This window comes from Astatotilapia calliptera, chromosome 4 (assembly GCF_964374335.1).
Source record: "Astatotilapia calliptera chromosome 4, fAstCal68.1, whole genome shotgun sequence".
NCBI lineage: Eukaryota > Metazoa > Chordata > Actinopteri > Cichliformes > Cichlidae > Astatotilapia > Astatotilapia calliptera.
The window spans coordinates 33,687,871-33,708,798 of record NC_137425.1 but is presented as its reverse complement, the minus strand read 5'-3'; the positions used below and the strand labels follow the sequence as shown (position 1 = coordinate 33,708,798).

The following is a 20,928-nucleotide window of genomic DNA, read 5'->3' as shown; positions in this document are numbered from 1 at the left end:
GCTTCTCCAACACTTTTATTGATCAACGATCAACTTAGGCTTACATGATTACAAGTATACAAGAAATCACTTAAAGTGTGACCAGTGAAGATGCTTCCTCTCTTCCCTTCCTCTGCCTCCCTCACGAGGCTGCAGCCAAACTATTAAACACCCGTGAAACTCGGATTTAGTCTCTGAATCTCACCGACTATCACAAGAATATTTCAACCCTTCTGCTGTACTGTCAACCCAATATGGGTCCTTACACATCATTTAGGAAAGCACAGGCGCCTTTTCGTCGGGGAGTTAATGTTAACTGCAGTCAACTGTTTGTGTTACTCTGTGGTCAGAGAGGAGGGAGGGACATACAGAGGAGAGGAAAAGGCATCATTACAGCTGTTCCTTATTTTTCATCCACACATATGGCACTCATTGAAACACTCATGTATAGACAATAACAGGCACGTGCATGCACGCAGGTCGTCCTTCTCGCTCCGCCCTGCAGGCCGGGGTGAGTCGTCCTCTCTGTTATCTTACACGACTTTACAACCGTCGAGTTGCTCTCAATACATCTCAATACATCTCCATCATGGCACAAATGTAAAACTCTAAATCTATAGATCTTTCTCTTAAAAGTCTTTGCTGCGTTAAAAAGTGTTTTTCGAAAGGCTGGTTTCACAACACTGGACTGGGCGACCACCAACGTGACGCTTCAGCTGAAAGGGAGACGCTTTTATCTTGGACTGCTTAGAAATTGATTTATGAAGCTACTCAGGCGGACTCTGAGATCAGTTATCTGATGGAGTGTGAACGGAGTGTAAGCAGCAGAATGGTGTGCACTACCCGGCTGAGTTTTTACCTCGAGGTGCATCGTTGAGAAATCAGTGAAGCTAGTTTGAGGAGAAAAGTCGACATTTAAAAAAGGAAAAATGTGCAGGCTGGATTAACAAAAGTGCTGCTGTGGCCCTGAAACACCAACATGTGGCTCAGGTGTCAGCCCAACATCTGGTTGATGTGATTTATCAGCTCTGATTCTGTACATAATACTATATCATTCATAAATATATTTTTATTGCACACACTGCTATAAACATTTCACTGTTTAACAGAAATAAACTGATATTTAATTAAGTATCAATTTACCTTTTTTCTTTTTTAAACTCTTGAGAATGTTAGCTGGCACTTTGGACAAACAGCTGCTGGACGAGGTTGACACGTGGAGTGCTCCCGGTTTGCTAACCAGGCAGAGGGTTTGTCAAAATGATTAAAATGAAACATTCGGAGTCGTGACGCCGTGGATGAAGGCCTTTGCCCAGAAGAACGCCTTTTGCTCACTTATACAAGCTTAAATCATCGATGACGTAATAAACATACGGTATCTGCATGGGGTCCACCCAGGGTAGTGAAGCCAGCCTTTAAACAGTATGTGTTGGGTATCATGGGTGAAGTTCGTCTGCAGGAAGCCGGCAGCACCGTCGACTGTGTGAAAAAAGCACAGCCGCAGTCCTCTCCACACCTCGGGTTAATGTGCAGCGTCCAGTCAGTCCAGTGTGGTGCAACCGTAAGGCAGCTTTGTCTCGCTGTGCCCTGTAATGCACAGGTGGATGAGGCCACTAAGGAGTGTGTAAATCACAATCAAAGAAATGCGTGCTGAGGCGGGAACTGCGCGGAAACGTTAACGGGAGGTGAAGTGAGCTGGACGCCTGTGGAGCCAACGGACCGTTTAGCAAGTCCACACCTGAGGGAGACGGGAAAAGACACAGTAAGACAGGAGACGCGCACAGGGATACATCGGCTTTCAGAATGAAAAAAGAAATATTTCTAATAATCTAGTTTTGAAAACGCACAAGATGCTGGTATAAGCAGAAAAAGGTGACAAGGTGAACCGCTGATGCAGCGGGTGGGTTGAGCTCAGATTTAAGGGTGGGGGCGATCTGTCGTACCTTGACGGTGCTGTCGACAGCTCCGGAGAAGAGGCGCCCTCTGGAAACGGCGAGCGCTGTTACACTGCCCTGGTGTCTCAGCAGAGTCTGGGTGCAGATCATGTTGTCCATGCTCCACACCTACAACACACAAACGCAGCGCTGCTGTCATGTCTGGCCCTGCACAGCGTGACTCGTAGGATGAGATGATGGGATGGTGTCGTCAGGAATTCCCGGGACAGCGCTGAGTGAGGTGCAACCTGACAGCGTCAGACGGACCAAAGCAGAACGTCCCACAGATGCTCTGTTGGATTTAGGTCAGGTGAGTGTGGGGGCCAGTGGTGTCAAGAACACCCGCCCACTACTAAACCGACCACAGACGACTCAGATTAAAAATAAATAAAAAGTCTACAACCATCTGTGATCTCATCTGATCCTGTTAATCAATGATCTGCACACATCCTACAAAGATAAGTGTGCTCGTTATATGAAACAAAACTTTCAGCTGCTCAGAGCACTGAAACTAGTTCCACTACGATAAACCACAGTGCTCGTGTCACGTCCCTTTAACCACCTAATAAAAATCAAGTTAGAAACTACTGACAACAGTGTGAACTATCCCACCACCACCATCACAGCCCGTCACCCTTTACAACATCCTGTTTCCACACCAGGCAATCTCGTTTCCTTTCATGTGAACTCACTCAGGCTCCGCCCATCCCGATCACAGCCTTGTATATATTTATTACATCGTTATTAACATCTTTGGGACGAAAATGTGTTTTTCTGAGCGGCAGCTGTTGTATCATGTAGGGGGCGTCGCTGACAGGGACGCTCATCAGCTGAGCACAGGGTTAAGATGGTTGTGTCCACTTTCATTTTTTGACTTAAGCTAAACAAACGGATACGAGAGTGGGAGGAAAATATGTGACAAGATGTCAAACTACTGTAATTCTGTAATGACACCATGCACTAAAATGTATTTGAGTGGAATGCATCCAGCTTGAGACACACACACACACACACACACACACACACACACACACAGGACTCACCCTGAGGGAGCGGTCATAGGAAGCGCTGAACACTTTGGTCTGGTCGGGGGTGGAGATGACGGCCAGAGCGTAAACTGTCCCCACGTGACCCGTCAAGGTCCGCACCTGCTCTTTAGACTCAATATCCCACACCTGGAGAGGACACACAAACATCACCATTACCACCATCCTTCCTCCTGCATCATCATCACAAACACACACAGAAAACAGCTTTGTAGCAATTTCCCCAGCTGGACTGCTTCAGGTCATGTCAGACAGACTTGCTAAGGCTTTGTGGTTGTAATCTGAACATCCACAGAAAAACCTTTGCAACTATGAGATCAGTGCGTCCAACGGGATCAGTGACACGGGCTTAGCCACTGCCAAGAACGACAGAGGAAATGAAACTGTGCCTTACGTGGATGAGGTTTTCATAGGTGCCGCAGACGATGTGGTGGTTGGTGACAGCAATGGAGTAGACGCTGCCCCCACTGGTCTGCAGGACATGAACACACTCCAGAGAGCGGATGTCCCAAATCTGACACGCACAGACAGAAAGCAGTTTAGTGGAGAAAAAAGGAGCGCGAGGGAACGTCCTTGACCCGAGGGGAACGAACACAGCGCGCAGACACGCACGCTCGGTTATCAGCAGTGGAAAAAGTGAGTTACTCAGCAGCTGGAAGCCATCAATTCTCATCCCCACTGAATCACACGGTTTAACTGGCCAATTACAACACAGCACTGAAAACATTTAGGAAGCTGTAACCACAGCATTTCATAGATGAATCTGATCATTCATAAGTTATGAAAAACATGAAATTTGTTGTGTAGTCAATGAGTCACAGTGTACAGCACAACAGGGCTGACAGGAGAGCAGAGGAACATGCAGGAGGTCTTCTCAATCCTCTATTTAAACTTAGAGCACAGTTAACTAAGCATTAACAGAACACTGCTGTATAATCTCTTTACAAACATCTGGCTAACAGGAAACAGGATCACCGATTCAAACGTGTCTGGCTACCTGCTGAATATTGCACTCATTCTCCCGTCATCTCTGATTTGATCTCCACTCCTCCCCCTTGTGGAAACATGCTGCCTTTATGCCATTAGAGGCCAATTGCCCCCCCTGCCTGTTATAGATTTAGATGTTTTCAAAAGCTCTCAAATAAAATGAAGAGAAATACAGTGAAAACATGAGGACAGGTGACGAGAACTGTAGAAAACAAGTCTGAAATGTCACTTCAAGCCCAGCCTTTCCCACCACGTCGACTCACTTTAACTAATTATTGTGAAACGTAAAACATGAATCTGCCTCAATGCTCCAGAGTCACAGTAAACATTTACCCATTACAGACTCATAAATATCTTCAATGTTGTGCTTCTAGGACTTATTAAATACAACGTGAGCATAAAGAGCTGAGCCAGGACTGAGTTTGTCGAACCGATTCCCCTGCAGTTAATAAGGAGAGTGTGTTTACATTGTGATGCCACACAAAGGGTCTTTTTTTCATACTGTCCCACAAAAATAATACCATCGAATGATTCCAATTAAACAAACTATATCCAGGGATCAAACAGACCTTTGGGGACTTTGCATCCAGTCTGTGTCAAATGTATGAAGCTGCTAAAATATTTAAAAGCTTAACCGTCACCGAATGCTGCCAACATGTGTCAGAACAGTTTCTGCGGGAAACCGTCTCTAAATGGCTCCTCCAGTTAAAGCGATGGCTAGAGACCAGCTGCTCGCTCACAGGCGTCACATAACAGAGCGCCGTCATTCTTCCACAGACTGTCCTTCGTTCCTACAACCAGTCCCTCTCGCTTTGCTCTCTGTTCTCCCTTCGATGTCCCTGAGGTAGTCATTAGTGGCCAACTGCAGCAAGACAGTGAGACGTGAGCATACACAAACACACAGCATGAAACGAGCCCAGACACACACACACACACACACACACAGGCATTCCAAGTACTTTGAACAGTGAGGAAGTGAATGAAGCCGACGCACAAACCTTTGTCAGTGCTGAGAACATAACTGAGGGGATACACTCATGGATGCAGCTGTAACTGCACACGGGGGCTCAGTACTCCCACCAACACCCAGAGATGACAGAACACAAAGCTGGAGACCCTGACCTAGCCCAACACACTAGCAGCAGTGCCTGCATTAAAACCGAAATCTATGTTTGGCTGTTCGTCCAGCTCTGTTTTTTTATTTTTACACATTGGCTCCAAAATGATCGACCACCAGCTTCCAAACCCTACTCAAATATTTTTTGTTGTTGTTTGTTCTTTTTCTTTGCAGCCAGTAAAAGAAAGAAAATGTTTAATACAGCCAGTGGCCGAGGTCGTCTTTAGTTCCTGGGCACCTGTGTGTTTTGCCCTTTGTTGTCGTTTCCCAGCTGATTTTGTTCCTTTTGGGTTTATTTTTCTTTTCTTCCCGTCTTGCTTTGTGCATTTCAGTTTGTTTTGTTTTTTGCAAATAAGCAAAGGACAGAGAGCTGACAATATTATCATTCCTGTAGTTTATGTTCGTAAGGTTCTGTCCATCTAAAACGTGAATAAAAGAAACAAAAACAAGCACTGGACTTCTCCGAGCAGTCAGAAATGAATCAGGCACAACGTTCAACATCAAAAACTATTTTCTCTGTTCAGGAGTTCAAGTAAATAACTGGAATTTGGCGTCTTAGTCAAAACAAAGTAAAGCATGTTAAGACTGTGTAATTGTTTGTGAATTAATGTGTAACAACAATAATTATATTTTAGCATTAAAAACATCATTTTGATTAAAGAATAATTTTGCTGGTGGAACAGACGTCACAGACAAATAAAAAATGATTTTGTTTATTACCATTGCTGTTTTGGGCAGCTGTGAAATAAACCTCACATTGTGTGGAGGTTGAATAAACGTGTTCGTACGCATCAAATTTAAACAAAACTTAGAGATGTTTAACATAACAGCACAAAGGAATCCAGATCCAGGAATCCTTCTGGCTCCAAGGACTCAGTTTGTGCGTAAAGTGGAAATATGCAGTCTCATGATGCTTTTTTATTTTGTTTGAATCATTTATAGCTGCTGAGTTATGATTGGACATAAGTAGGTAAACATTGCTCTTTCTTACCTTGATGGTCTGATACGAGCCGCTGTACAGGTGGTTCTGGGAGGCCACCAGCGCTCGAACCCAGTGATTGAGTCCTGTCAGCTCCTTCTTCAGCTTCAGCTCAGTGCCCACGATGTCCCAAACCTACACACACGACAAGAAAATCCACTGAACTAACAGAGGAGGAAAAAAGTACTGGATCCAAAGAGAACAGTCAATAAAATTACAAAAATACCAGATGGTGAAAAAATATTAAACGTTTGGTAAAACGTTTGTTTACTAGAGTAAAACATGGACATTTTAAATACTGGACTCATTTTCAGCTTCACCTTCATCAACATACCACAAAAAGCTAGTTTGTCACACTCACACACGCAAACAGCTGAGCTGAGGCAGATAAAAGGACTTGAAACACAGCAGCAAGTCCATCTCTGAATGGCTCAAAACAAATATCAAACCCCCCAAAATGAAGGTTTTAGAGTTAAAATCACATCAGACTGAACTGCTTCATGACCTTAAACAGGCGTTCATGCTGGAAATCCCCCCAATGTGGCTGAACTGAAACACTCTGCACAGAAGAGAGGCTCAAAATTCCTCCGCAGTCATATGAAGACAAATATCAGAAACGCATGATTGTCACAACCAGTTCTGACATTTAGAAGAGAAAAGACTTTTTCACATTGTCCCAGGAAGTTTATATAACTGTGTTTAATTTAATAAATGAAATCTTATTTTAAAAGCAGCATTTTTTATTTACGCTGGTCAACTTTTTCTAACGCTAAAAGTCATCTGATGACCTGAAACATGTTTAAAAACAAAAAAACAAGAAATCAGAAATTTAAACAGCAGAGGTGGAAACATTCAAGTGTGATCTGTCACTGAACTGATGTTGAGAAAGGCTGAGTGAAGGGGGTTGGAGCGGGGGGAGGGAAAGCCTCAAGTAGGGAAAGTCCCTTTTGTGGGAGCACTGACATCACCGACATACAGCACCAATGCATCCTCTTCTTCTCTGTCACTAAAGGCTACAGTCCAAGTTTATTCATTTTTCACATTTTCATATTCTTTGCAGATGTCAGCTGTGCAGGATTTGGGCAAATCCGTCTACTTCTACAGATTTGAAAAACATAAAATACCCCAACATACACTGTGTGAAATATGCTGCACATAACAGTACCTTGATGGCCTTGAGGGAGCCGCTGAACAACATGTTGTGGGAGGAGACCAGTGTGCATACGGGGTTGTCATGGGCACGGATAGTATTGACTTTCTGGAGCGTCTGAATGTCCCACACCTACGCAAGATGCACAGTTGGAGGGGAAATGCATGATGCAAATAAATGAGCTTCTCGACGTATGAAAACATTCCATCGTGAAATTTTATAAGCTTGGTCCTAAAAGAGGGAGGACGCAGAGACTTACAATGATGGTGCAATCTGCAGAGCCACTGTATAGCCTGTTACTATGGGGAGGAAAAAAAATACAACTGAGTCATCCTGAGATTCCTGCAGCTGATAGAGATCCAGTGATTACAACATGTGTGCATGTGTGAATTATGTTACCCTTGGATACACAGAGCCAGCACGATGCCATCATGACCCTCCAGGGTTTTCTGACATTTGTAGGTGGTGCAGGTGTCCCACACCTTAGAGGAAGAGAAGCCGTCACTTAGTATTTCTGTGCATAACAACAACTCTACAATTCCTACTTTCTACAAAACAGGGTTATATGTGGAAGTTGTCTGAATCTCTTTGGAAACAGGAGTGAGCAGGCAAAAATAGCACGTATACAAAAACGGGGAAATGAGTGTAGCCATTACCTTAATCGTCTTATCAGAAGAGCCAGAGAAGAGCAGGTCTCCAGTGGAGTAGACACAGAGACACCAGACGGGACCCTGGTGGCCCACAAATGTCCCCTTACACTTGAAGATCTGCTGGGGGTCGTATGCTACACACAGGCAGAAAGACGGCATAGAGTGGATTTGCATTTTTCACTGGAGAAACACAGTGCGAGGAAAATAACTGAAACAAGAGGTTAAGAACTGAAAGGTGGATAAAGAAAAGGGAAATGGAAAAGCGTGAGCGGGGGGGAGGAGGGCAATCCTGAGAGCTGGCAGAGCTACAATTTGAATTTCAGGTTAAAGCTTTCACAGATTTTCACCCAGATTACACAGAGAGGAGAAGAGTAAAGGCTAACAGACACTTACAGCCCAGGATTCCCATGTTGAGCCTGGCGTTGATGTGGGACAACTCATCCTGGAGGGACAAAGTAAGTATTTGTAGGCTTCTTAGTCACATAAACTCCAGTTCACTCACTCTCTCACACACACACACACACACACACACACACACACACACACACACACTTACGTTAAGCATGGAGGCATCTCTACGAAACTCCATCAGGTCTTCGCTGAGCTTGCTCTGGTTCTCATCCAGCACATCTGAAACACACGCAGACACACAAGGTCTTTAAGACGATGAGAAAAACTTTAAAACGCACAACTAAATGTTTACTATGATTATTCATTACAGATTGGTGCTGCGGCTGCAGTGATGCGGACGCTGCACCGGTCTGTGGTGGTGAAGAGAGAGCTGAGTGTAAAAGCGAAGCTCTCAGTTTACCGGTCGATCTACGTCCCTGCCCTCACCTATGGCCACGAGCTGTGGGTAGTGACCGAAAGAACGAGATCGCGGATACAAACAGCAGAAATGAGCTTCCCCTGAAGGGTGGCTGGCCTCTCCCTTAGAGATAGGGCGAGAAGTTCGGCCATCCGGGAGGGGCTCAGAGTAGAGCCGCTGCTCCTCCACATTGAAAGGAGCCAGCTGAGGTGGTTCGGGCATCTGACAAGGATGCCCCCTGCGTGAGGTGTTCCACCGGGAGGAGGCCCCGGGGCAGACCCAAGACAAGCTGGAGAGATTATATCTCTCGGCTGGCCTGGGAACGCCTTGGTGTTCCCCGGATAAGCTGGAGGAGGTGGCTGGGGAGAGGGAGGTCTGGGGTTCTCTGTTTAGGCTGCTGCCCCCGCGACCCGGCCCCGGATAAAGCGGAAGAAGATGGATGGATGGATATTAATTACCCAGGTTATGTGTCTCTTTTTATTTTAAGTCTGTGCTGCATTTTGCAAATCATGAAGTGCTACTTTCTTACATAGTTTCTCCATTACAGAGCATAGCATAAGGCAGCATTTGAGAGGGTTTCCTACTAGCTCCTGAAGGAGCAGTTACCTGTAGCAGCACGCCGACTGATTTAGTAGTTTTTAAATCTGTAGCCTTCAACCCTACCCACACAGAGTTAAGAGACAACACGCATAAGGAGATGCACGTGATGCAGATTCTTAAAAGGCTCCAATTTTAACTCACACATGGATAACACTCCATCATATCCAAGATCATCTCCATTCCCCATACCCCCCTTTCCTTTCCGGCCCAAAAACAAACCCGATAAACCTGCACTTCTTCTGTCAGCAAGTAACTACAGCTGTTAATGGTTTGCTGTTATACATTGCAAGTGGTGAATGTTTATATTTATACAAACATGTTGGGGACACAGACCCATGATGGTGCAATGAGTCGCCACTGGCAGCCATTCAAAAGAAAGTAAACATCATAGGGAGACGAGCTAAGACGGCTTCAGACGGAGGATGAACTAAGATGCTGCACATAGGGCTGGGCCATATTATACCGTTCACTGTAATACTGGTACAATGTTAGGCAACGATAAGAAAATGAAACATCGCGATAGAATTTGGGTAAAACGCGCATGTGCAGTGCCGAAAAAGCACGGCGGTAACAGAGAATGAGAAGGAGGAAAGCAGATTGTTGAGTGAAATGGATGAACCAGAATTAGTTTGTAAAAATGTTGCAACTATGAAGTTTAACATCCAGGCATCCATGAAAACAGAATTCATTACATTTAACGGCGTAAGAAGTTAGCAGGAAGCTAGCGGAAGTTAGCTCACTAGTTACCTAAGCATGATATAGCATGTTCTGACTGAGAAAATTCTGAAAAAAATCAAACGTACAGCTCTGCTGTCACTTCCAACATAAATGAAGACAGGAAACTAAACAGCAGTGACGTTTGCAGGGTTACTGAAGTTGGGCTACCTGGTATCCGGTCACTAAGTCTGACGTCACTAGCCGTGTCTGGGCCTAAACTCCGCTGCAGGTCCATATATCAAACGATCACTATGGCATTACTGTGAGTTGAAAAACTGTCTAAAGTCTTTCATCTTTAATAAAATGATCAGCGTTCTGCTCTACCAGGTGTAACAATTGAGTTTAACATCCAGGCACCCATGAAAACGGAATTTATGACATTTAACCGAGTTAGAAGTTAGCAGGGAGTTAGCTCGCTAGCTTCTATCTAAATACAATATAGCATGTCCTGACTGCGGGGTTTTGGAAACAAATTCAAACGTACAGCTCTGCTATCACTTCCAACATAAATGAAGACAGAAAACTAAACAGCAGTGACGTTTGTAGGGTTACTGAAGTTGGGCTAGCTGCTATATAATGATGTGCTACGTGACCGCTAGCGACACAGCTATGTTAGCATAATATAAACAAGCTAACTTTTTTTCCACTGGATGAAAGTTAACGTGAGTGTTCTCGGTGGTCAGGAACAAATGTAATCGCATGGCAGGATGCTGTAAAAGGACCAAACTTCAGCCAGGAGAACAACTGAGATAATCCATCCACAATACGAGGTTAGTCATTCATATACTGCTGCATGGGCTGGGCTGTAGTTACATCCTAAGGTTTTAAAAACTGAGCTTAAATAAATGATTAGTGGTAATAAAAGCCGAGGGAGGTCAACAGTGATCACTGACTGTTTTAGGAGCTTTTTGAGATCAAATAGAAGAAAATACAAAACATTAAACATGTTAACAACACAAAAGCCATATTAAACGCAGACTACTTTAGGCCCGGAAGTAGAATTCGTCACGTCATCACTTAATGACCGGATATAATGATGTGCTACAGGTCGCTAGCGACACAGCTGTGTTAGCATAAACACAGTGAAGCTGGAGGATGAACACTAACACTTTTCCCCTCGATGAAAGTTAACGTGAAGGTTCTTCATGGTTAGAGACAAATGCAATCGCATGGCAGGATGCTGTAAACGGACCAAACTTCAGTCAGGAGAACAACTGAGATAATCCATCCACAATACGAGGTTAGTCATTAATATACTGCAACAACATGGGAATAGAGCCGCTGTGATAGAATACAGCATTAATGACTCGATGGTACAGCGTGGAGGAAGCAAGAAGAATGAGTTGAATAAAGTTTGATTTATCTGACTGCTTTGTTTCGCTTAATGTGCCTTATAATCCCGTGCACCTTATGGTCCGAGAAATACATATTTGACTTTTTTATTTGGCACACTGCAGTTTAATGTTGCAAAGCACCTCTTTTTAACTTCAGTGGATATTATACATGGTTATGCTCAGGATATGTCAGCACATGTCTACTGGAAATGCCTTTTGGTTAAACCTTCAGCAAGGAATTTGCATTTGCACTGTTACATTTTTATAAAGCTTTAATGCACATAAAAAAACAGCTGCTTGTTTAAGTGAAAATAAATGGAAGTTTGTCTTTTTGTGCTAGTAATGTTGTGGAGTTGTATTTTGTCTCGCATCAATTATATCGTCAGTTATATCGTTATCGCAAATTTTCAAATATATATCGTGATAAATATTTTTGCACACATGTATGGTATAAGACGAATACAAATTATTTTGAACAAAGCTCCTCTAAGAAGAGCTCAAGAATAAAAGGAGAACTAAATATAATCCTAACAGGTCCATGCGACTTTGGAAACTGGCCTGACCAAAATAAAACTATTTACCAACAACTACAGTTCCACTTAAAGCCTTATTAAGTAACTTAACTAAGTCGGAACTTCCCTTCAGTCTGTGAAACATCCAGAGGAAGTATGAGCCAATATCTTCTTACTGAATCTAATTTGATGGCTCCTAGAGTCGATAACAACAAAACGCACATCTTGGTATTCAGTACATGTTGTGCTGATAATATACTGAATACTCAAATAAGCTGAAGTGTGAAGACATGTCTGATCTTTCCATGATATTAGTCTGAGAGTCTGTACTTGTCTTTCACATGCACTGCTTTGCTGAATACTTGGGCAAAGTGAACTATTTAAAACACATTCTTTATATAAGCTGTATACCTGAGGTACCACAGCACCTGTTTCTTGACAGCTATACAGCATCACTGAGCCACATACAAGCAGCCCACCTGCTCACTGAAGCTCAACTACATCTTCTTCCAAGCATATAAATATGCAAATGATGTTGCTGAATGTTAGAAAAAGAGAACTGATTCTTAGTTCTGCTTTTCTGTCATCTCACCAAATTTGAGCTCCAGGTTTTTCTCTAGCTGATCCAACTTCTCAGATAATTTCCCCAACATGGAGCGTAGGAAGGCGATGTCTTGGTCCTTCTGAGCCAGAGTGAGCTGCATCTCATGGAATCTAAGCAGGCAAAAGTCAGACGTCACATTAGGACCGATGGGGAGGTTAACAGAAACGGTTCAGCACAACAAAAGTCTGTTTATCTGAGCTCACCTGTCGTCAGTCTGCTGCAGAAACTCCTTGAGGCCCTCAAATTTACAGACCTCCAGGTGTGTTTCATATGTGTCCTGGTTGCCTATGAATGTGCAGCTGTTGGCAAGGAGACAAGATGCAGATTACTGACAAGTAAAACAGAGCAAATATGAATACAGTAAAGTAACAGTGCCAATGGAAAAAGCAAGAAATAATTTCATAGAATGAACAAAATATGCTGGAGAAAGGTGAAAATAAGACATCAAAGCGCTGTTTTAGGATTACCCATATTTGGAGTGTGGACATTTGATGTGTTCGCATTCTTTGAGGTGAGCCTCCAGGTTCATGGTGAGCAACGGCGGGCAGGAGGGGTTGTTTGGGCATCGCACGGGCCTGTAGTCACAGCTGGCCTCATGTTCTCTGCAAACAGATGTTGGGACGATGAAAGCAGAAAATGTTTTTTAACAGGATACAAACAGACCATACAGCTCTTTGTTTCACTTTAGATTTCAGGAATGTTTCCTTACTTGCGTGTAGATAGTTTGATTGTGAACGGGCAGCCCAGCGGGTCCACCTCGTAGGCTCCAGGTTTCCCGGCCACTGAGGTGTTGGAGGCCGTGGCGCCGGCCGCGCTGCTGCCTACAGCCCTGCAGCCGTATTTACAGTGGATGAAGAGCTCTCCAATCTGCTCGGCTACTGCAATGTTGTTCACCACAACCGTTAACTTAGCTGCATCCACAGGGCACTTATCTGCAAGGAGCACAAATATTAATTAGGTAGGGTTAAAATCGAGTAAACTTCAAAATTGTACTGCAATAAATGTCTGTTACACATTTTTTAGGGTTACCTGAAGTCAAGGCACATCGTCTGCAGAAAGTGTGCTGCAGAAAGAGGAAGTTAGAGTTAGTTTAGTTTTACTTTGCTTTAAAACATCTGGATATTTGGTGAGCCCTGACAGTCACACATGCATCTAACAAAGAGTGGCAGCTTTTCTGTTTTACTGCAACACTAGCAGAAATTGTTGGCCACCAGGGATTTACAGCCACTTCTACTAGTGCATTTAGAATAACCTAGAATATTGTGGAAATGCGTTTGTTTTTTTAGTACGTCATTAAAAAGGGCAAACAGGTCTATTTTCATTCCAATTCACATTAGTCAGAAATCCAGTAACTGGATGTGCCCTGTATGATCCCCTTTCTCAAGCAGTCCTTTGTCATCACTATTTTATTTATTTGACAGCTGGATATCAACAGCATGTCAGTTTTAGCACTTTTTCAGAGTCACAATCAAACCTTTAGGAAACCGAGCACAACTGTGATGAAATTTGTTGGAGGTTTTTACAAGCAGTTGGACAAACTATGGAAAAAAAGAGGAACAACTTTCAAAGCACAGGCAGACGGACAGAAAGAAAAAGATTACAAGTTAAAAGAAGACTCACCCCACACGTGGTGATGACGGGGTCCTTGAAGACGTTGCAACACAGCTGGCAGCAAAGTTTGACTGAAGGCTGCTCAGCAAAGACCTGCGGCTCCTGCTCACAAACATAAACTTGTGTTAATTCACTCAACTCCAAAACTGTGCTCTGTGTGTCTGTGTAGATCTCTGAATGTACTGCAAGGCATCTGTTTATATTTGCTTCCATATATGTAGAGTAAATATAAGTGCCGGCTGCCATACCGTGTCCTCCTCCTCTTCGTGCAGAGAGAAAGTGGAGCGCAAGGACATGTTGGACTCGGAATGGAGAGATCGGACTGAGATGGCCGAATCTGACCTCCGAGGAGTACCGATGGGAGGCTGAGGAAGGGAAAAGAAGCAGCGAGGAAGAAGAGTTCATAAACAAATCCCACACTAACGGTATCACAGCAAATCCTCATGCGTGCAAATATGAAAAAGATGCAGAGCATGAAAACATTTCATGTTTTAGTCCAATAAATGATCACTTTGACTACGTTATCATGAACTGGATGTTGAGTTGATGTGTGCTTACCATTCCATCGTCGTCATCACGGGGGGAGTAGGTCAGAGTGCTCGAGGAGGAAGGAGTCCGTCTGTGCTGCTTGTAAGTGCTGGAGCCTTCTGCTGAAAAAAGAAGGGGAATACTCAGAGGAAAGAACACTACAGTAAAACAAAACTTCAGTGACATCAAGCAAACACGCAGTGGTGTGTTAATTATGTGTCACCTTTAGCTCCAGCAGCTGAGAAAGTTGGAGCAAACGAGGCCTCCATCCTGCTCTGCAGTGAAGAAAGATGCACAGACGGAATAGCTCAGAGTCAAAGTTTCCGTTTATTTTAAAATAAAACAAAAGCTGTGATGGGAATACATTGCAGATCACGAGTACAATGAGCAATAGTGTACAATGAATACTAATCCTGCTACATGATTCAAATTTCTGCAAGTGTCTCTCACCCCGTTGCCAGAGTCTGCTGAGGGGCTGGAGGGGCTGCTGGGGATGGTTGCTGTGCTAGCTATCGCTGCTCCTCCGGAGTATCGGTTGTAACGAGGAGTCTTACCACTGCTCATAACCCAAAGCACACACACAGAATATGTGAGGAAAGACTATCAGGTAGCTGGACTGCTAGGCCTAGGAAGAGGTAAAAGGACAAGGAGGGTATTAGCGTGACACATACTGTAAAAACGATATCAGTTGGTATGGTTATTTCCCTCCGACCAGAACTACAGAAGTCCGAGTAAAAAGAGCTTAAGCACGTAATGCTTGCTTTAAGTTAGAGTTATGTTTTAACACAGAACAAAAATTAAAAATAAAAGCCACATGCCCACAGTTGGCTCGAGGGATGTCAGCAACTGCCAGAAGCTGCAGCACAGCTTTAATCTACACGAGAGGCAACGCAGTGAAAAAGAAACGACACAGTGGAGTTACTGTTGTTAAGGCGACGTTTGACCTACTTTACTGGCCTCAAGCACAACAACACAATCAAACATAATTATTTCAATTCACAGAAAAGATGACGTTTATGAAGAAGTTTTATGTTTTAGTCTGTTGAATCCGACTATCCAGAAAACCCAGAGCACAAATCCAGCAATAACAGGAAGTTCAAAGTTCAGTCATTCGTTAATTAATTTGTTAAATTAAAAACAAAAAAAGTTCTGTTTCCTCTCTGCTAGTACTGTGTAGTTTGTCTCATTCACAAATATACACACAAAAAACTCCTCAGGTACCCCCAGACTGAAATCTGAGGCCCAGCTGATCTGAGAGGATAGAAAGTAATGTGATTTTTTTTAATGTCATTACAGGATTTCCTGTCTTTCTGTGAACAAACCGTGGCCTCGTGCTGCTTTACAAGAAAGCTTTTCAGTTTTGGGACGGTTCAGAACTGAAGTAACAACATGGACTACTGAGAATGAGAAATATTATTATTTAGTTACTGAACTGACAACAAATTAAGAAATTCAGACTGTTTTGATTTGTCTAATGCCTAAACAGAACATGTTCTGAGTCAGTGCATTAAATGTTTGTAGTTTTTGGACTGTTGGTCAGGCAAAAGAAGACATCTGAAGACTGATTTTCAGACCATTAAAAAAAGTAGATGTCAGCTTGAAGTGGACTTATGCTCATTTCCCCCCCTCCGTTTGACACACCTTTCTGCTGACTGTGCTTTGTGGCTGAGATGACCATATTAGGAAATTTGCTCCAATGACATAATACAGAGCCAAGAGCAGAAAAAACTGAAGCTGGAGCTTTAGTTTCCCAAGGATTTCTTGCATATATCCCATCTTTATTTCATAGGAGCATCCAATTTTGTAATTATTTATATCTTCTTCTTTTGGCCACAGCCAGCTCACCCTATCCATTGCAACCTCCTCTGTAAATGGACTGATTCTTATATAGCACTTTTCTACTCTCCCGGAGTGCTCAAAGTGCTCATGCCTCATTCACCTAATCACACCCACTCATACAAGCACTTCCAAACACAAGTGCAACTAATAAATATTCACACACATTCACACTCTGATGAACGCATCGGAGGGCAATCTTGCCCAAGGATATTTGGCATGCAGAGTGGGGAAGCCAGGAATCGAACCACCAACCTACCAAGCTGATCTGCTCTACCGCCTGAGCCACAGCCAACCCTGTCACATCAACCCTCTCCATGTCCTTCTCGTGACATCCATGAACCTGCTCTGAACTCCTTGTTATGCTTCCAACTGGCAGCTCAATCTTGATGATCATTTCCTCAATATATCCACTATCCCTCCTCTTCACATGTCCAAACCATAAGATAAGATAAGATAAGATAACCTTTATTAGTCCCACACGTGGGAAATTTGTTTTGTCATCTCAGTAAGGCAAGGCTAACTTAATCTCCAAATTGCTAACCTAAGCTGCCACTCTGATACACTCATTTCTAATCCTGTCCATCCTGCTCACTCTCAATAAAAATCCTAACATCTTCATTTCTGCCACCTTCAGCCCAGACTGTCTTTTATCTTTTATCAAACCAGCCTTCACAGCAGTTGCTCTACCATGTTGTAAACCTTCCCTTCCACTCTTGCTATCATTGTGCGAATGCCGTGAGGCGCTGTGAGACCCGGTGGTCAAGGTTCAATCCTACCTGTGGATGTTGCCGCACGTCTTCAACGCTTGCACACACTCCACTTTCTTGACACTGTTCACTGTACCCTTTCAAATAATGCAGTTTTCAGCAAAGACTTCAGCTTCTGCACAGTGTTTGCAGATAGTTCTCCTTCTTCTGCTGTTTTCAGATTCTACTACACGGCATTCACACAGCATTTTCGAAGGAAACGCAACTTTTTCTATTTGCTGTCTGTCTTACATATTAAGACAGAAAAAAATAAGGTAAAACATAATAGGTCGTGTTTATTGACAAAGTGAAATAATTCTAAGTCTTTTAACTGGGAGAGTAAAGCTGCATCAGCCAGCAGCAGATCAGCAGAGGAAGTTCAAAATTCTACAAATTGTAGATTCATCTCGGATGTTTGCCTCGCAAGAGTGCTCATTCACACACAAACACACATATACACTGTGTATATGTACATATTGATAGAAAGTACACATGCAGATAGTTAGCAAACAATAGCATATCTCTAATCCTTCTACCTTGTTAAAAGTAGTGCTCCTCCAAAGATATACACCGAGTCCAACTTATTCGTGTGCTAAACTTGTGAAACTGTGCTCAACATCTGCAAACCGTCAAACCAAGGGGAGGAGTGAGGGAGACATAGAGAGGGAGCAAAACAAGCACAATGGGGAGAGGGGGGGCGAGACAGCCAAAAAAACCAGTGACCCGGACAACTAGCTAATGATGCAAACGGAAAGGTATGCGGTCCGTGGGCTGCACAGTCTGCCAGTGAACCTATTCCGGAGCTGTACTCGCTGTCATAAGCCCGGAGATTCCCGTAAAAAAAGGGGGGCGGAACACGAACACACACACACACACAACGGAACAAAGTTAAAGACAGCTAGCTGGCTAAATGCTTAAACGCGGAATATATAAGCGAATAGGCGTAAAGCGCGAGTTTCCTACTATAAAAGAAAGCGGTCTACAACCGTGTCTGCCTGCAGTCATGTTGTCAACAACCATGTAAACTGCGACAATTGCTAACCTTAAGTATCTTCTTTGCTAGCTTAACTTAGCTTATGTTACATTTTCATTAGCAATCACTGCGACTAACAGTCTGTGGCAGGAAAAACTAAAAACAGCGGTCGAATAATCCGCTTTATTTTGTATTCAGCAAGAACATGATTACAAAAAAGTCGTTTTGGCTTAGTTTTGCACACTTACCATTATATCTGTTTAACAACAGCGCAGCTACAATTTTCTAGACGAATTCTGAAATCTTCCTCTTTGCCTCACATACACACAGCTCAAGATACCGCAGTGTGTTCTGGGACATGTAGTCGAACTCGTAACGCGTTCTCTTCATCAGTATATTTTTCTCCGCTGTTAGACTATACCACCCACAATGCACCTCGCGGACCTGCCATTGGACTTGATGCTGTCAGTAAAATTCCGCAAACCAACTGGGAAGTGCGTTATTCCCAAGTAAATCCACAGTCTGACGAGTTCAGCCTCCGTATTGGTTCCTGACCGACACGGACACGGAGCGGCCACCATCACGTTATACGTGCAGGGCACGTGGATGGTGGTCTGATGCGGAGAGGTGTTGAAGTGTAAAATAATGTTACAAATGCTGTGATTTCTCGGGAAATGGCGACATTTGGAACACATGAGCTTATTTCCATCATCATATTGCGCCACTCTCATAGACAACTTATTCCCAAATGACACGGAAATACTACTACTACTGATAAATTATATCAGCCAGCATCTTCGAGTGTTTACAGTTTATGATAGAAAGAATCAGATTAATAAACTGGACTGAAAGAAAAAAACACATACACACGTTTAATGACACAGAACTGGACAATATTAGACAATAATATGAATAACACCGGGCGTTATAAAAAGGAACCTTATGGCATCAGAATATAGTTTCTCCCAGTAACTATGACAATGTTTTGTATTTCATATATTGTGTAGAAATTATGTGTAACTAGAAGTATATTTATTCTTGTAATTCAGGTTTATATAAATAAGGAAGGGCAGCATGGTGGCATTGTGGTGTGCAATGTTGCCTCACATCAAGAACATTCAATTCCACCATCAGGCTGGAGTTTTTCTGTGTTTGCCTGGGTTCTCTCTGGGTACTCTGGCTTCCTCCCACAGTCCAGTTAAATAGAGTTAGTGGGGATAGGTTAACTGGAAACTGAAAATTGCCCATAGGTGTGAATGTGTGTGCGAATGGCTGTGTCTATGTGTTAGCATGCCTCTCGCCCTGAGAAAGCTGGGATAGGTTCCAGCTCCCTGAGTTCTGCGACCCTGAAAAGGATGAGCGGAAGAGAATGGATGGATAAATAATAATTGATAATTTATGGAGAAGAGGTTTAAATAAGTTTGCACTTTCTGCCACTCTGTTTCAGATATGTAAACGAAATAAGCAAATGTCAAGATAGTGTGAAGATACAGAAATTCTTTTATTGCTGCCATATAATCTGCATCATTATAATTGCATTAATAACATTCTTTACAGCATTATTCCATCTAATAATATCCATCCATCCATCCATTCGCTTCCACTTATCCTTTTCAGGGTCGCGGGGGGTGCTGGAGCCAATCCCAGCTGTCATAGGGCGAGAGGCGGGGTACACCCTGGACAGGTCGCCAGTCTGTCGCAGGGCTAACACACAAGGACAGACAACCATTCGCACTCACATTCACTCGCACATTCACACCTAGTGACAATTTGGATTATCCAATTAACCTATCCCCACAAGCTGCATGTCTTTGGACGGTGGGAGGAAGCCGGAGTACCCGGAGGGAACCCACGCAAACACGGGGAGAACATGCAAACTCCACACAGAAAGACCCCGGCCTGATGGTGGAATTGAACTCAGGACCTTCTTGCTGTGCAGCAACAGTGCTAACCACCGTGCCACCGTGCTGCCCCATCTAATAATAATTCTCACAGTATTGATACTGCATTACAGCTGTTTATTGAAGATGTCCATTTGAGGATCCTTCCATTATGTTAACTTTTATTACAGGTACGGTTAGAAGTATTTTATACACATTGCATATCTGTGCTTATTTTGAGTTGATGTTCGGGTCATTAAGGGTCTTAAGCTTCACTGGCGTGACTGTCCAGGTGATCCATGCTGAGGGAAACTAGAACATAGAAGGATAACTGCAATGCATGCTTACAATACATATAATACATATAATCTAGGAATGTGTCTGGCCTGAGGCCTTAACTCATTTGGTGTCTTAATATATTTTATTCTACTTGGTAACAGATGACCAGAGTCAATAATTAGCCTCAGAGACTCTGAGGGCTTGAAGTTTATTACCTTGTATGGAAGGTGTTATAGAAAAGAGAAGTTCTATGTCTGTTATAGCTATTAAAAATGTACGATTAACGGTGACTAATGTCTGGAACCTATTTTAATCTGTCATTGACGCCATGGGGGGGCGTGTACCCCACTGCTTTATAAATGTCCACAACATGTATTTCGGTGACAAGACATATGTTGATGTTTTCTCCGGGCTGTTAATAAACTCAACGTTTGATTGCACCTTTCTGGGGCCTCCGTGGTTTGTGACACTGCTCTACATTGATCGATTTTGCGACAATACGCTTCGTATTCAACTTTTTTTTTTATCGTATTGTTTTTGTTCTATTTTTCCTAAATGACTGTCTGCATATTGTTTTACATGTTCAAAATAAATGAAACTATTGTGGTTATTGTGGTGTAATGGTTTGACGGATATTTTCTCAGCACACCTTTGG

At 43.2% G+C, this 20,928-nt stretch overlaps 1 protein-coding gene across 3 annotated transcripts; it reads right to left on the bottom strand.

Moving 5' to 3' along the window:
* On the bottom strand, positions 1 to 18,499 carry traf7 (TNF receptor-associated factor 7). Of its 3 annotated transcripts, none has more exons than XM_026166131.2 (22): positions 18,363 to 18,499; positions 15,007 to 15,181; positions 14,780 to 14,831; positions 14,587 to 14,678; positions 14,277 to 14,393; positions 14,038 to 14,130; positions 13,447 to 13,480; positions 13,127 to 13,349; positions 12,885 to 13,019; positions 12,621 to 12,716; positions 12,406 to 12,527; positions 8,399 to 8,472; positions 8,236 to 8,284; positions 7,849 to 7,976; positions 7,592 to 7,674; positions 7,452 to 7,491; positions 7,208 to 7,324; positions 6,055 to 6,177; positions 3,354 to 3,473; positions 2,957 to 3,088; positions 1,923 to 2,042; positions 1 to 1,717 (listed from the first exon to the last, which is right to left on the bottom strand). In XM_026166131.2, the coding sequence occupies exons 2-22, from the start codon at positions 15,118 to 15,120 to the stop codon at positions 1,703 to 1,705; spliced, it is 2,079 nt and encodes a 692-aa protein (XP_026021916.1). In that variant the 5' UTR covers positions 15,121 to 15,181; positions 18,363 to 18,499; the 3' UTR covers positions 1 to 1,702. The 3 variants fall into 3 exon arrangements, with proteins under 3 accessions (XP_026021916.1, XP_026021918.1, XP_026021917.1); XM_026166133.2 differs by having other exon boundaries at positions 14,587 to 14,675; XM_026166132.2 differs by lacking the exon at positions 18,363 to 18,499 and adding an exon at positions 17,678 to 17,774.
* Between the last annotated feature and the right edge of the window lie 2,429 nt (positions 18,500 to 20,928).